Source organism: Eptatretus burgeri, chromosome 2, assembly GCF_056783735.1.
Source record: "Eptatretus burgeri isolate ZD-2024b chromosome 2, Ebu_testis_v1, whole genome shotgun sequence".
Classification (NCBI taxonomy): Eukaryota; Metazoa; Chordata; class Myxini; order Myxiniformes; family Myxinidae; genus Eptatretus; species Eptatretus burgeri.
In genome coordinates this window covers 39,281,888-39,298,874 of record NC_140962.1, presented here as the reverse complement: position 1 = coordinate 39,298,874, position 16,987 = coordinate 39,281,888, and the positions used below count along the sequence as shown (strand labels likewise).

General features: G+C 45.3%; 1 protein-coding gene across 3 annotated transcripts in view; it reads right to left on the bottom strand.

Annotated features, from left to right (window-relative positions):
* Positions 1-16,987, bottom strand: part of LOC147031861 (cyclin-dependent kinase 1-like) — a 45,761-nt gene that overhangs the window by 24,632 nt on the left and 4,142 nt on the right. For all 3 annotated transcript variants that reach the window (XM_085853321.1, XM_085853330.1, XM_085853313.1), the window contains exon 4: positions 8,609-8,732. In XM_085853321.1, the coding sequence (XP_085709447.1) occupies positions 8,609-8,732 (124 nt within the window). The remainder of the gene's footprint in view (positions 1-8,608; positions 8,733-16,987) is intronic.

Sequence of the window (16,987 nt, the reverse complement as noted above, 5' to 3'; positions counted from 1 at the left end):
TCGGCAGCACCAACACTCTGCATAGAGTATGGTCCCAATGGATGGATCTAAATGTGACATTATTCATAGGGGGTGAACACTTTTGCAAGGCACTGTATGTATGAATTGTTACATTTGTGTGCGTGTGTGTGGGGGGGGGGGGGGTAGATATTACCTTGGAGCAGCACGGCCCATGTACGAGTAGTTAGCCCATCTCAATGTGATTAAGTAGGGAAATGTTAGCTAAAGGATTCTTGTTTGAAAGTGCACCATACAGGGGATAGTATGCGATAATTAATTAATTGGGGATTAAAGTTAAGGAAACTGTACGTCTAACCCCTTTTGAATGTCCCACCAGGTGTAATCGGGTGGCATGGGGCTCTGGCAGGTAATGTAACTGGGGGTGGGGGGGGTGGCGGAGCTATGGACGCCTCGAGGGGTGGACTGTTGTAAAGAGTGAGGAGCCAGTGCGGGTTCATCGACTGAGGAGAGCCTGTAAAAATAAATCGAGGAAAACCGACTGAGAATGATCGTGAGTTGGAAGAGAGCTTAAGCTGAGGAATTATTCTGACTCAGCTGGTCTGAGGAAGAAGGATCAAGAGATTGAGAAGAGCCAACTCGAAGGAAAGGAGCTCATGAAGGCTATCGTCCTGCCTGCCTGCCTCTGCCCTGTTGCCTCCATGATTCTCACTACCCCATCACCTGTTCGTTCTGCTTGTCCGTGACTGCTTCAGCACCACCGCCCTCTCCCCCCACAATCTCAAAATAAGCCACCAATTCTTGTTCCCTTTCCCTGTCTGTTATCGAGTCTGGAGTGAGGTGCCTACAATTTATTTACCCTCACTGTATATTATTTATCAATTGCATTCCTTCCTTCCCTCCCAACCCGCCGTCATATTAATTTCGTCAGGTCAATCTTTCCCTGGTTTGTTTTGGAAATAAACCCGTTGGTTTTAGCAGAGCGAAGGTTCTTGCGCACGCAAACTCGCCATTAGTCGAATGCAGTCTGAGTAAGAAAGCCAGTTCAGTGCAGTGTCAGTGTTAATCGGTATGGACACTACTATGTATGTATGTATGCATGCATGCATGCATGTCGTTCATGCACTCCTGAACCACTTGACAAGATGAGTTGAAAACTGGTGGTTGTACTTGCAGGGAGCATGGGAAAGTTTGTGGTGGTTAATCATGGTTGGGACAAATTTGAGTCCACAGTGGGATAACTGAGATCATTGAAAAATAACATTTATGTCTGAAATGTCCACTCCGACATCCCAGCAAACATCCAAGTCATACTTTAAAGTTGGGAAAATGTTATGTTGCTTTGCAGTTCTGTCACCTCGGACTGATGACATATGTTCATTTTCCCTTGAATCAATGGATTTATTGATGGAATACTCATCCATAAGGAATATTTTACTATTTATACCTGATGAACGTCATGCACCAATTTGGTGCCTGATGTCGTTACCATTGTAAATCAGGAACAGGGGTCATTTTTAGATCCTCGTGGAGGATCTCCAAGTCTTACTCACGTTGTTGTTCTCCATCTTCTTCTTGTGGACTTTTTTGTTTCACAGCCTACAGTTTTCATCGAAACTTCCTGATACTTGGCGTATATATGTAAAAATACCCTGCGCAGGCAGTAACCATCTCCAATTTTGAAAATTCCTCCGAGAAAAAAAAAAGTTATGACGTCAAAATATCTCCGCTAATGGAAATCGCATAAAAAAAATTATCTCCGAAACTTGGCAAGCTTTTTGAATTCTGTTTGCGGGAATCGAACAGGGCAGAAGCAGAGATGAATTACCGCACATATGATACATCACTATGACATCATTCCTATTTTTTGTTACAAAACCGAGAGTTTTCATCAGATCTTCGTGAAACTTGCCATGTATATGCAGAAAGCCAACGCGCGGGCAGTAACCATCTCAGATTTTGGAATTTCTTCCTAGAAAAAAAGTTGGCGTCATAATATCGCCGCTAATGGAAATCGCCTACATCATTATCTCCAAAACCAGGCAAGCTGTTTGAATTTTGTTTGCGGGAATCAAGCCGGGCATTAGCACAGATAATTAATTTATCGTAAACCTGATTCATCACTATGACGTCATATTCGTTTTTATGACGTCATCATTAAGAGGACGAGGATCTTAGCTCATTTGAGCTTGTTTACTTCTCTGCGTACCTAATTGGTGTCATTGCTGTACCACCCGCACCACAAGGTCTTTTGGCGGCCATTTTGAAGACGAAAGTTCATGGATTTTGTCAAGTTCTCGGTAAGTTTGAGTACCGTTAAGTGCATTGATCAAGTGAAATAAATGTGAAAAAAAAAACAAAAAAAACATTAGGTACATCTATACAAATAAAACGCTGTGTGTGTGTGTGTGTGTGTGTGTGTGTGTGTGTGTGTGTGTGTGTGTGTGTGTGTGTGTGTGTGTGTGTGTGTGTGTGTGTGTGTGTGTGTGTGTGTGTGTGTGTGTGTGTGTGTCCTCCATAACTCCAAAACCATGAAACATAGCAACCTGAAACTCTGTATGCATACTAAGGGAACTCCAAGGGAGTGCGTGAGTGAAAATTGGGCATTTGGGTTAATTAAAACACCCCTTTTGAAGATAATTAACAGTCTTATTAAATTATATCATTTATCAGGCACTTCCCCAGACACCTCTCCAATCATCGGTCGGGTCTTAATTCGCCATTTTGTTCAGCCTGCTCAACAATGCCTCGAGTTGGAACAGGCTGCAACGGTTTAACGATAAAAGCATTCAAAACGTTTCCCCCCCCCCCCCAATTTCCTCAGTGACCTCATCGAATGCCTCATCTACATACATTGCTTTTGGAAGCATTATAGTTTTCAAATTAGGAGCTTGGAGCGATTTCATGCATTATATGATGCAATTTTCCACAATCTACTCCCACAGACTGATTGAAGTATAAAATCGAAATATAATTTGATTTTGGAAGATCGGATATCATGGGATAACCTCGAAATCTAGAGTGAAATCTGAAAATGTAAAGAAATTGGCAATGTTTAGTTTTTTTGTGGGCATGTGCCATTACCAATCAGCTTGCTCTCGTTTCCAAAGTCAGCGGTTCCTTATCAACCATTGAAATGCTTTGCTCGAGTGCTTAAACCACGTACCAAGCGCCCTAAACTACTGCAGTCGATAGTGGTACAGTTCATGTCCCGATTAGGATGTAAAGTTGGCAGTTGCTACAATACAAGGTAGAGGTACAAAGATAGCACACACTAACATGGTACATATGGGTAGATTTTGATCTTTAAAGAGACTCTCCATGGATGTGTGCTTGGTTACGGGCGCCGTGGTGCCAAGGTTTCATGAGGTATCTTATGGTGATGATGAGTGGTGGAGGTTTTAACTTTTAACCTCAGCAGCAGATGAGCGATCACGTTTTCCTTTGGCCTCGTGACCGTTTCTAAGGCAGTTGGTTATTTTATCCAAACCAGGTGTGCTTTACAAAGGTTATATGGTTTCTCTTTGTGAGTTTCAAAGCAAAATATTGTTGTTGTTTTTTGTTTTTTGTATACCTTGGTCAAGGCTCGTATGAGAGCTAACACACAACTCAAAGCAAGGAGGCACGAGACAAGAGGGGTGGGAGTGGAAGGGACAAAACAGTGGGGAACAGACACATTAGGTGAACTGTGGAAGGGAGAGGGTTGGGAATGGGACGGAGAACATGGCGAGAACATTGTTCTGGCTTTTTAAACAGTATGCCGTAATTGAAAGGCACACAGCACAAAGACTCTTAGAATAGTTATTTCCATAATGTACATGAAGAATAGCACCTTCCCCGTCGGGGTTATTATGTAATTAAATGCGTTGGGTTGGGGAGCTGGCACCCCCTCTCAACCCAGTGGGAAAGTAGCAACATCAGCTCATAATGACGTGTGCCGTGACTGTCGTCATCACGTAGGGTGCACGTTGTTTTACTGCCATGGCTTCTTGGCATGCGCGAATAACACCAGCATTCTGTAACCTTCGCCAAAGCTATGCCTTTAGAAGTGCACGCTAAAGTCCCAAATTCTCATATATTGTTTAAAGCCCCACCAAGTCCATATGGACATATACTGTAATTTATTGCAGTCTACCCCTGTACTGTACTTCGTTTCCCTAATTCCCATTCATTCCCCTCCACCTGAATACGACCGGTATACAGACCAGGACATGACAGCACCCCTGCAATAATTGCCCCATTCCCTGGCTTTGTGCTCTGGACATGTGGGGTTCATCCCTGGTGCATGGGAATAAAAGTGACTTCCCCATGTTGGATGCGGAGCTCCGCTCCTGGCGACAGTCAGAAGGGTCAACTGAGGGCATATCCGGGAGGGGCTGCAGGAGGCAGGCATGGGGCCAGCTCGTAAGATTTGACGGGGCCCAATAGCTGCTCCCATGCCACCGCGCAAGATCCGACGTGCGGCTCTTTGGCCCCGCCTGCCCCAGGAACTACAAAGCAGTGCATTTCCAAGTACGGTAGGCTGAGGCCACCCTTCCCCTTCAAATTTGTCTCCCCGTGTGTGTGGTCTGATGGGTACTCTGTCATGTTATCCGGTAGGTCAGGAATAAGTTTAGGTAAGTCTGCGACTTGTGCATTTTCTTTGCATTTTGTAAATACATACATTGATTGCTTTTAATTGCATTTCCCCTTTTACTGCCCCAATTGCCCTTTGACTCCATTAAAGCCCTTGAGTTCCCTTCCCTCGTTCCCTCCTTCCCACGACGCCACCATTGCTTGCTGTAAATAAATTGCCTTGTTCAAATTTTCCTTTCAATCTGCCCATGTCTGCCTTTCCCCTTATTGGTCCAACAATGTCTGAACATAGATTAGCCAGGAGATTACAATTTCCCAACCAATTGGCTCTCACATCAGTCTGGCATTGTGTTAGCGGTAAGCTCGGCCACCTTAATCAAGATCCTATAAAATTAAAAGTAGCACAACCGCTAAGGGCGCGATTCCCTGATAAGGAGACTGCGTGTTCTTCCATTAAACGGTAGTGAGAGAGAGGACATTGGGTCACGTGGTTAAATTATTCGCGTTTGATGTCAATTAACGACCTGCTGCAACACGGACTTATTAGAGCGAGACACCTCAATTCCCAGTGAGTCCAGGGAAAACCGGGAGATACCACCAACCTCGTACCCCTGCAACAACATATTTGATAACACCCAATTTCCAAGTCTTTTTCCGTCGAGATACATTTTCTAAATTAGAGCCAAATTTTTTTCCAGCAATCACATGACGATTGGCAGCACATCTCTTTGAAAAGTCTACAATGCAATGTTGTTTTTTTTAAATTTGTTTATTGAAATTCCCCCAAAACAAGGGTGAAAGCTACTCAAGATTTTTGGGTTGTTTTCAGTACCGACTGTAATCAGTAATCACACTGACTCCAATCTGCCGATTCCCCAAAAAATTGTTGACATCGGACAAGCAGTAATATATTGTTGTGGATCTCCACCACGCCGGCGTGCGGATGACCGCTTTTAGCTAATTGCGGCCGCGTGCCCACCTGACAGGCAATCCTAGTCGCAGCTTTCAGATCAACGCCGAAATCCAGCTACTGGTGTGCTTTTAAGCACACCACAACTTTGTCAATACTCTACCCGCGCTACAGGGTCCGATCGCCGAATGGTCGATTTACCTAATTATTCGCGCGGGGAGACTACCGAGAGATTGTACCTCAACGGGACCTGCTTGCTTAAGCAGCTCGCTCCGTTTGCGATTTGCCGAGCGGTGTATTATCGCCAATCCCCGTTGGACCCGATTAGCTTATCGGTATTAACAACCAGCTATTTATTCCGAACGCAATTACAGCAGCTCAATGGAGGAAGAGGACGCAACGAGCAGGTGAATATTCAACAAAAGGGGACATTTATTTAGAACACGTATGCAGTCAATGAAGCAATGCAGATATACAAGCACGTATGTAATGCAATGAATGCAACGAATGGGGGTAGGGACAAGACACGAGCAAACAAAATACCTGCAGCCGTATCTATTTATAACGTACACAACCACTTATCCACAATTCTACTTATGGACAAGGCACCACCACTTTCATGCAAAGAAAACCCCAGGAAAGGAAAGGGTAAGAACAGGGCCCGTAGGCCTTTAATGTTCGCGGAGCTGTGGAGACCGAAGGAGCTCCGTGAGACCGGGCTGGTTACCTGCCACCCTCATGGTGACTCGCTGGGCGACCCTCGATGTTCCGTCAACACGGTAGTTGGTGTAATGGCGACTCGGTTGGTCCGGGCCTTGCCGTGCGGCCTGGTCGATCGGGCCTATCCGACGACGCCTCAGAGGAACGAACGGGCCTTTGCTCTTTCAAGAGTTGATGCTCTTTTACGGTCCCGCCCGTTCTTCGGAGTTTGCTCGGATCGTTCTGTCGCTGGCTGGCGACTTCTCTCCGGCCGTCACTAGCGACCCACAGTTCGGCACGCTGCTCCAGGCTTCGCTGTGCTCCGACGACCCCGACTGCCCTCCACTGGACTCGAACCTTGGCGCTCTCCACCCCGACTGCTCGCTTGGCGTTCCAGCGCGCCTTTTTATGGGGTCCGGGGTGAGTTTGATCTTCCACCCTCAACCTTTCACCCCCCGCTGGCTCCGCCCCTTTTGGCATTTTGATCCGATATCATCGCCAAACGCGGAGAGAGTGGATGTGGTGGAGATCATCCTTACCACGCGGATGTTGTGGAAATCATCGGCTCCCGCCCCAACGAGGGAGTCCCCGCGTCTGTCGCGGAGATGCTGTTCGTTGGGATTCGCCGTGGCTGGCGAAAAGATGGCGGCGCAATGGAGATGAAGATGAGGCAATGTTGTTCGTTTGTGGAGATGTTGTTGAGATGGTGAGGAGATGTCGTGGTTGGCGCTGTGGTGGGGATGGCGTGGTTGTTGAGATGCGGTTGTTCCAAAATAAAGATAGCAAAAGAATAATACTACCTCAAAGATCACAGCCCGGCTACACGAATAAATCCCTTTCGACATCGGTGGGGAAATCTAATCTGAACACACACACACACACTTATCGACATAACTGATCTCTGGGAAACCTGAATGGTGTTCTGTGAATTTCCACAACCGTAACAATATATTGTGTGGCAGTGTGAGTGTATGCCTATTCATAGAGCATAACATATTCTCTCTACTAGCACCCCTACCCTCATGTCTCTGTCTCTCACTTGAAGGTGGTCATCTCCGCACGTATCCAGACTGTGGTTATCTCCATATGTGTCTGTCTCTGGACGCGTCCGGGCGGTGTTTGTCTCCGGATGGTATTTATAGTATGACCAGGAGAAAAATGGATTTCAGACATTATTTTGTTTCCATCTTCACCGTTATTCCATGCAAAATAATTTTGATGAGACAGTACGAATCGTAATTGATGCTCCACTGCACATCTGCCTTCCCTTCCCCCACCCCTCCTTCCTCGCTCTCCCTCCCACCCTCCCCACTCTTGCCCCTCTCAGTATTCCCATCAGCAAAGCGACGGGAGGTATTTGCTCGTTAATTATTAAAAGGTAGTGAAAGTACAGTACTCTACAGTAAAATGAAATGAATAAGTGCAAGTTAATTGGTGGCTTGCCTCAATTAAAAAAAATAAATAAAAAACTTACATCACAACTAGAACAATTATAATTAAAAATAAAAATTAGAATCCGAATCCTGCCAAGAAACAGAACTGTCGGGGTGATCTTACAATTGCTGATACTCATCAGGACTCTTCAGGCTTCGGCTGAGTTTTTCTTGAGGAACTGATCAAGGAAGAGTTGCCTCGCAGCCTTTTCTGTTTCTTCATAAAGTTGCTTGAAACACTGCATTCCCCGACTCAAGACCATTGCAACATTGAGCAGAGCTCATGTGAACCCCCTTTCATTGCGCCTTCTTCTACCTTAACTCCCCCCCTCGCCCCCACCCCAATCTCATTGGAGGAGACACGCGGATCAGGGGTTCCGCTGCCTCATACGATTGACATGCCAAAGTGCTCGTGTCTGATGCACCTTAAGGGCATGTATGGCTTTGGCACACCATCACGGGCAAATTAGGATTTATTAGCCATCTGGCATACAAAACCGGCAGAATGAGGGCTGGGTGGCTTGTACCAGTTTTGAGGATTAACGAAAAATTGAAGAGAGGAGGCATTTCTGTGCTTAGATATATATATATATATATATATATATATATATATATATATATATATATATATATATATATATATATATATATATATATATATATATATATATATATATATATATATATATATATATATATATATATATATATATATATATATATATATATATATATAGGAAATGTGTGAAGAGAACAGTTTTGGGAGGTGCAAAGAACGTATATGGACACCTATCCAGAACACATTTGCAATGCATGTCCACTCACATGCAATGCAGAACACTTAACTGAACATATACTGGAGTAACTTGCGTTATACTAAAGATGGGTTATTTACCCGCTAAAGCCAAACAACAGAACAATATATATGGAAGCTTGAAAAGCCACACCTTTGTACCATGTGATTTCATGATAGAGTCTCACATGATAATGGATAAAATGATTCACAACATCCATTGTAAACCTAAAAGTGTACCTTTACAATGGCTGTATCAAGAAGTTGGCCAGCAGGCAAGGAGTCCAAGTACTTTTTCAGATCCATGGCCAGAAACTCAAACACCAGATAAAGCCTCGAATCTTGCATCAGCACCTCCTTCAACCTAGACATAAATAGTCATCAATGTATGACACAAATTGTGATAATAAAATTGACTCCTTGGGGATTATTCGACAGCCACGTCTCCTCACATGCATGAAATATCTGGTTAAAGGGGGGGGGGTGGGTTTAAAGGAGGGAAAGAGGAATGAGAGACAGGGATAGAAGCATGATGCAGAAAGGGTGTAAGCTAGCTATGGGATTTCATATTGAAACCAGAAGGGCACTCAGTAGAGCGCTAACTGCCAGGCTGAACAGTTTAAGTGTTGTATCTCACCGATGGGCTGGATCCAAACCAAAATCTAATCCACTTATTCATCACCAAACCAACTCATCCACCTTGTTCTGTACGAATCAGTCCACAACTTTGAGATATATATATATATATATATATATATATATATATATATATATATATATATATATATATATATATATATATATATATATATATATATATATATATATATATATATATATATATATATATATATATATATATATTGTTGTGGTTACCAAATTCGCAAACCACCATTCAGGTCCCTTAGGTGAGGTATCTCGGTAAGTACATGTGTAGTTAGGCCCAAACCCGTTGTCTAGTGGGAATACATGTCATTTATGCGTGCTGCGACTCTTCAGGATAGCCGTTTTTCTTTTACTATCTTTAATTTGGACCAACCGCCATTGTTACCACCACCAGTCACAACATCAACCACCAACCACACCACCGCTTCAACACCACCACCACAACCACAACATCAACCACCAACCACAACGCCGCTTCACCACAACCGCCACGACCTTCCCGTCACACCTCGCAACCGTCGCATCGCCACCGTTCTTGCCCCGCTGTGGGTACCGGTGTTGGACTCGTGCAGGGCGCGTGCCGAACAGCGTGTACAAAATCACGGATTTTGTGCTTCAAAAACGGATCAAAAACGACACGCCCACTTTTTGCCGTCCAATCGGTGAGCGAGGGGCGAATTGGCCCCGCCCCCAGGGCGATCGATATATGCAAATTTATGGATCAAAAAGCCTTCACGCCCACTTTTTCTCGGGCCAATGGGGAGCGAGGTGAAAGGTCGAAGGGAGGGGGTCAAAGAGGAGAGGGCGAAGCTACGGGGCTGATAAAAGGACCGTGTTCGTCAGTCCAGAGGCGGAGAGTAGGAGAGTAGGAGAGTCGGAAACAGAGTCCAGAGGCGGAGAGTAGGAGAGTCCAGAGGCGGAGAGTAGGAGAGTCGGAAACAGAGAGTCAAGACTTCGCGGGCGGTGGAGTTGGCAAGAAGGAGCTGGTCGTCGTGTGCGTTGGAGTCGGAACGGAGGGGACAAAGCTGTGGAAAGGCAGCGACACCAGACGAGGGGGTGCTCGCGTCGGGAGCTGCACCCCAGGGAGGCCGACAGCGCGACCTGGCCGAGGTGGAGACGCTCGTCGCGGGATAATAAAAATCCTCTATACCCCGAGCATCAGCAACCCCCTCCTGTTTCCCCCCGCGCTGAGATAGTGCGACCAAGGGGGCCCCTTTCCCACCCCCTACCAGACACTGTCCGCGAGGCCCGCGGAGTTGAGGCGCCATCGCCGCTCCGCGTCTCATCACCAGACGGGTAGGCGCGACCCGGTCTCGGCCTCAGGCCCGCCTCATCCTTGAGGGTATTCTTTTCCTTGGTTTTGGGTATGTGTTGTCGGCGCCGTCTGTGAAGTAGAATTGTATAAGTGTTGCTGTGTGCTCGGTAGTCGGTATTAGCTCTGCATTGTGTCTCTTTTATATTTGCTTTTTGTGTAAATTGCATTGTGTCTTTTCTGTGTGCTTTTGGTGGAATTGAATATGTGTGCTTCCCGTGTGCCGCGAATAAATGTGCTTTGTGTTGAACTGTTTCCCGCTTCGCTTCGTCATTTCCTTCATTGAATCCTCATCTTGCTTCACGTAAAGGGTTGGTAGTGGGCTGAATACGCCCGATAATTAATCGAACCGTCGAGGTCGACGATAACACCGCTCGGTTATTCTGATAGTTCGGAACGGGTCGCTTAAGTGGCCCGTGTCCGAAGTCGACCTGCGGCGAGGTGCGATCGCCCGGTCTACCCTCCGCGTGGGTACTTAGGTAGGTCGAATTTGGAGAGCAACCCTATCCCACGCGGGGGTTGATTGGCTCGATCGCGGTGAGACCGAAAGGTCCACCCGTGACTGGTTCCCGGCGTTAGTCCGAGAGGGTCACGACTGGATTGTCCGTCCGGTGGGCGACGTGCCGCGATTCGAGTTACGTGGCCGTCAGCACGCCGGCGGGCGCGAATACCGCAACAATATATAGTTTTTGGCCCTACCTCTCAATGGTGAAGAATCGTTTAAAAATAATAATAATAATAATAATAATAATAATAATAATAATAATAATAATAATAATAATAATAATAATTCTTGCAGCTGGAACCAGATCCGGATCTTCACCAAAATCTAACCCATTTTTGTTTTCCTTATTACACCCCCAACCTCTCTCCCATATTTCGTCCGAATCCGTCAACTTTCTGAGATATCCCGTTAACAAACAGACCACAGGCAGGGGTGAAAACACAACCTCGGCCATGGAATTAGAGAAAGATGTAAAAGCTTAGTGGAAAGTTCACATTCGTTACATTTTTTTTTGTTTTTTTTTGTTTACTGAAAAAAAAAAAGTTATAAAAATAAATAATAGGAATTGAAGCCTGAACATGAACAAGGTACTTATTCCACAATTTGCTAGTAATTGGCAAGTGTCACTTGGCTTGCTAGAACATCATTACACTGCAAGAACAAGTGCTTGAAATACAACTTTTTTTTTTTGATTCGATGGCGAATGGTACCATGTACCATTTTCCATGCATGGTACCATTTTCTACCCCCGTTAATCCACCCCAAACCCATCTCCTTGAAATTCCCTGCTTTCCTTCCAGAAAATCCCTGTAGTGTCCATCTTGTATACCCCGTGTTCCCCGCCCCATCCCTCTCCCTTCCATAGATCTCCTAATGTCTGTTCCCCACTGTTTTGTGCTTCCCTCTCCCACCCCTCTCGTCTCATGCCCCCCTTGCTGTGCGTTGTGTGTTAGCTCTCATACGAGCCTCGACAAGGTATACAAAAACAAATAAATAAAAGGAGCCATGACATGCAGACAGACACTAGGCAACATCTAACAGGATGGGGCAGCGAGAGAACAGTTGAAGTCTCATTGGGTTCAATAACCGACCCAACAATAGAACATCATATTGGTGTTTTGCAGACAATGTGTAGCATTAGAGTGCACCCTCCCCAAGATTGCGGTGAAGCTGGTTCTTCTGCCTGCTGGCATTATTTGGAGGACGTTGAAGATCTCACATGGTTTTGGATAAGAGGCGAGGTATTACCGACATCCTCAACAAATTCCAAATTCCTGCATCTTCAGATGAGCATAAACCCTTTGTCAATTTGTTTTTAAATACAAGATCTAGGCTCACAGAAGATAAAAAGGCAATGCACTGGCAGTGGAATTCCATCATAGCAAAGCCAGGTAGAAATCAGTTCCTGCACTTTTTCCACTTGTGAAGGATGGATTTCACAATCTCATCCTGGCAGGGGATGATGTACTGGGGTCAAAACCACATCTCAGTGAAGGAACATAATTCAGCACTGGAGAAATGAGGCCCATTATCACTTATAAACCTATCAGGGATTCTCAACTCTGAGAAGCTGTCTCAGGGTCACAATAATCGTGCGGCTGAGAGCAGACTCGGGCAGTTTTCTAAAGACAGGGAATTTCTAACTCGAGTGAAGTCGATGGCAAACCATGACAAATCCCCATGCTTCCCACCAAAAGCAAAGTGGAAATATGGCAAAAACTACCACCAGAAATGAGCCATCATCAAATTTTGAGTTTAAACAAAAAAAAATTTTTAATTCTTGTTTTGAAATCTGCGACCCCCCCCCCCCACACCCCCAGGGTTGAATCCCCCCAAAAATGACATATTTCATACGTCTCCCAAAGTAATCGTTCATACAGCCATGGAAAAGCAATGGAAAAGTTCATACAGCCAGCCGTACGCAGGCAGGCAGGCAGGCAGGGACGTGCGCGTACGCAGGCAGGCAGGCAGGCAGGGACGTGCGCGTACGCAGGCAGGCAGGCAGGGACGTGCACGTACGCAGGCAGGCAGGCAGGGACGTGCACGTACGCAGGCAGGCAGGCAGGGACGTGCACGTACGCAGGCAGGCACGTGCACGTACGCAGGCAGGCACGTGCACGTACGCAGGCAGGCAGGCAGGGACGTGCACGTACGCAGGCAGGCAGGGACGTGCACGTACGCAGGCAGGCAGGGACGTGCACGTACGCAGGCAGGCAGGGACGTGCGCGTACGCAGGCAGGGACGTGCGCGTACGCAGGCAGGCAGGCAGGGACGTGCGCGTACGCAGGCAGGCAGGCAGGGACGTGCGCGTACGCAGGCAGGCAGGCAGGGACGTGCGCGTACACAGGCAGGCAGGGACGTGCGCGTACACAGGCAGGCAGGGACGTGCGCGTACACAGACAGGCAGGCAGGCAGGGACGTGCACGTACGCAGGCAGGCAGGTAGGGACGTGCGCGTACGCAGGCAGGCAGGGACGTGCGCGTACGCAGGCAGGCAGGGACGTGCGCGTACGCAGGCAGGCAGGGACGTGCGCGTACGCAGGCAGGCAGGGACGTGCGCGTACGCAGGCAGGCAGGGACGTGCGCGTACGCAGGCAGGCAGGGACGTGCGCGTACGCAGGCAGGCAGGGACGTGCGCGTACGCAGGCAGGCAGGGACGTGCGCGTACGCAGGCAGGCAGGGACGTGCGCGTACGCAGGCAGGCAGGGACGTGCGCGTACGCAGGCAGGCAGGGACGTGCGCGTACGCAGGCAGGCAGGCAGGGACGTGCGCGTACGCAGGCAGGCAGGGACGTGCGCGTACACAGGCAGACAGGCAGGCAGGCAGGGACGTGCGGCATGCACAAAATATATATATATATATATATATATATATATATATATATATATATATATATATATATATATATATATATATATATATATATATATATATATATATATATATATATATATATATATATATATATATATATATATATATTTCGGCACGCCCCTTTCTTTGTTCCACCATCAGTTTTTTGTTACTGCATGAAATGAAACAAGATTTGGCACATATACTAATGATATTATTGTCGTCCTTAAGAGGCCCCTCAAAATTCGTTTTGATGCATTTTCACAAACTCCAACCGATTCCATTCAAATTCGGTACGATTATGGCTTTTGGTCCAACTTCGGTCATTGGCTATAAATTTTTTCCATAACACTTCCGATATTCGAAAAAAAAAAAAAAAAAAAAAATCGATAAATCGATATCCCTTATGGGATTTTCCATTCAAATCCACTCAAGTTTAAGGCCTACGGGGGACGCAAATTTCCACTTTGCCCCGGGCGCTGTTTACCTCCGCTATGCCAAGCTGTTAGGGTTAGGGTTTGGGTTAGTGTTAGGGTTAGGGTCAGCTACCCTAACACTAACCCTAACCGCTATTCAGGAAATTTGCAAGAAAGCCCGGGCAACGCCGGGCATTACTACTAGTATATAAATACAACGTTTGCTAGCCAGATTTAGAGCAAGGTAAAACATTAGACATATATCTACAAGACAAAACATCTCAATACCCATCACATCTCACTTACGAAAGGCAACACTTGCATGAATGCAAGACATTCATGGTGCCGGAAACTACATCACTGTACTTTGGTCAATTTTCTTTTTAGTCGCGTCTCACAAGGCGAGACGTGGTTCTAAGGGGGCTCTCAGGGGCTCGGCGTTCTTCTTCTTCTTGTGAAGACAAAACCTTTAGGACTCGACTCTTATATACAGGATCCGGATCTCCTTTAATACTAAACACCTCTACACATCCTCACATTGAGGGTGCCTTTTGAGAGCGTTTTTCATGAACTTTTAAATATATTCGGACATTTGCTTTTAAGTTTCGAAACGTTCACGTTACTATTTAAAGATTATTCCATTTAACGTGTTGCAATTTCGTAAATACATTATTTTCTCGTCATGAACGAAGATCGTACATGACGGACGTGACGTAACAGCACGTGCCGAAATATCAGAAGTTGTTTTTTTATTTTTTTGTTTAAATTCTTCTTCCTCTTCTTGTTCTTCTTCTGGTGAAGCCAAAACCTTTAGGACGCGCCTCTTGGACACATTTGTCCTTGTTCTTTAAATCACCCGTTAGTTCCCACATGCCAATTTGTAATGAAAAACAAACAACTTGTATAAACACAATAAACAGTTATATTAAATAAATAATCACTGGACTCACCGTTCCGTGAACCTCGATATTGGGTTTTAAATTAATTTTCAATAATAATAATAATAATGATAATAATAATAACTTCATAATTTGTGGCAGAGCAGGAAGAAAAACGAAAGTGGGTTGGGGAGGGTATAGCAGTTCTGCCAAATGACCCTCATTACAAGGGTTTAGCCAGTTTTGTTGCCGAAAACCCACAGATCCGTTTAAATATCATCAAAACCAGTGTTGGACGGAAAGTTGATTAGAAGGGCAGATGGGGAAACCATGATGTGGCATTCTGTTTTCAGTGGTTCAGCACGTACTTGCCCTGCCTCGGTGAAGCCGAAGAGGAACGCATCCACTCCAAAGTTCACAAAAACAAAGCAGATTTCTGAGGTCGCTCGTCAAATGAGGTCAACCTGGCTGCTCTCCTCACATGCAAAGCAAACTTATATTTTGCAAAATCCGTGCCAAAAGTTTGATCCACCAAGAGATGTCAGAAAGGATTTTAAATAAATAAATAAAACAATTGCTAGTGGGGAATAAAATGTCGAGCACAATCAGACAAAAAGTGACTCGTCCGTCAGATCCTAGCCATGTCAGTTTGACTGACCTCTGCTCGTGCGGTGCTCAAGAACCGTCGAGATGATGCTACAGTCAGACTGCAAGTAAAGATTCCAGTCAGGTTCTGAACAGCCGCAAGTCGACCGCGTCAACGAATAGCTATCTCAGTATTCTGGTGTATTTTGCGTCACTGACAACCTGACGAAAAGCATTTTCACGTTTGGTAGGAATTAAATATTAAAATTACGTTTTTGATTCTTTCCGAGTTTTTCGTCGCCTGAAACTTGCATATGATGCCAACAGAAACAGAATGCAAATTGCAATAGCGATGGCAATGGCAGGGAGAGGTGTCCAATATTTAAATATTTTGCAAACATAACAATAATAATAATAATCTATCTATAATTCCAGCAATCTTTGTGTGTCCGTCTGTCTGTCTGTCTGTGACCGCTGTTTCTTGACAACCGCCGGTCCGATCGGATTGAAACTTGACAGGAATATTGCCGGGGACCCGCGGATGTGCTTTTCGAGGTTTGATATCGATCGGACGAGCGGTTCCCAAGTTATGGCCATTTATCTGTCGACCAATGACAGGACACGGTGCTATGGCATCACAATTAAAGTTTATTTATTTATTTATTCTTTTTTTTTTTTGCATGATCGACGGTCCGATCTGATTGAAACTTGCCAGGAATATTGCTGGGGACCCGCGGATGTGCTTTTCAAGGTTTGATATTAATCGGACGAGCGGTTCCCAAGTTACGGCCATTTATCTGTCGACCAATGACAGGATACGGTGCTATGGCATCACGAATGACGTCACAATTAATGTATATTTATTTATTATTTCTTTTGCACGATTGAAACTTGCCAGGAATATTGCTGGGGACCCACGGATGTGCCTTTTCGAGGTTTGGGAGAGATAGAGATAGAGATAGAGATAGAGATAGAGATAGAGATAGAGATAGAGATAGAGATAGAGATAGAGATAGAGATAGAGATAGAGATAGAGATAGAGATAGAGATAGAGATAGAGATAGAGATAGAGATAGAGATAGAGATAGAGATAGAGATAGAGATAGAGATAGAGATAGAGATAGAGATAGAGATAGAGATAGAGATAGAGATAGAGATAGAGATAGAGATAGAGATAGAGATAGAGATAGAGATAGAGATAGAGATAGAGATAGAGATAGAGATAGAGATAGAGATAGAGATAGAGATAGAGATAGAGATAGAGATAGAGATAGAGATAGAGATAGAGATAGAGATAGAGATAGAGATAGAGATAGAGATAGAGATAGAGATAGAGATAGAGATAGAGATAGAGATAGAGATAGAGATAGAGATAGAGATAGAGATAGAGATAGAGATAGAGATA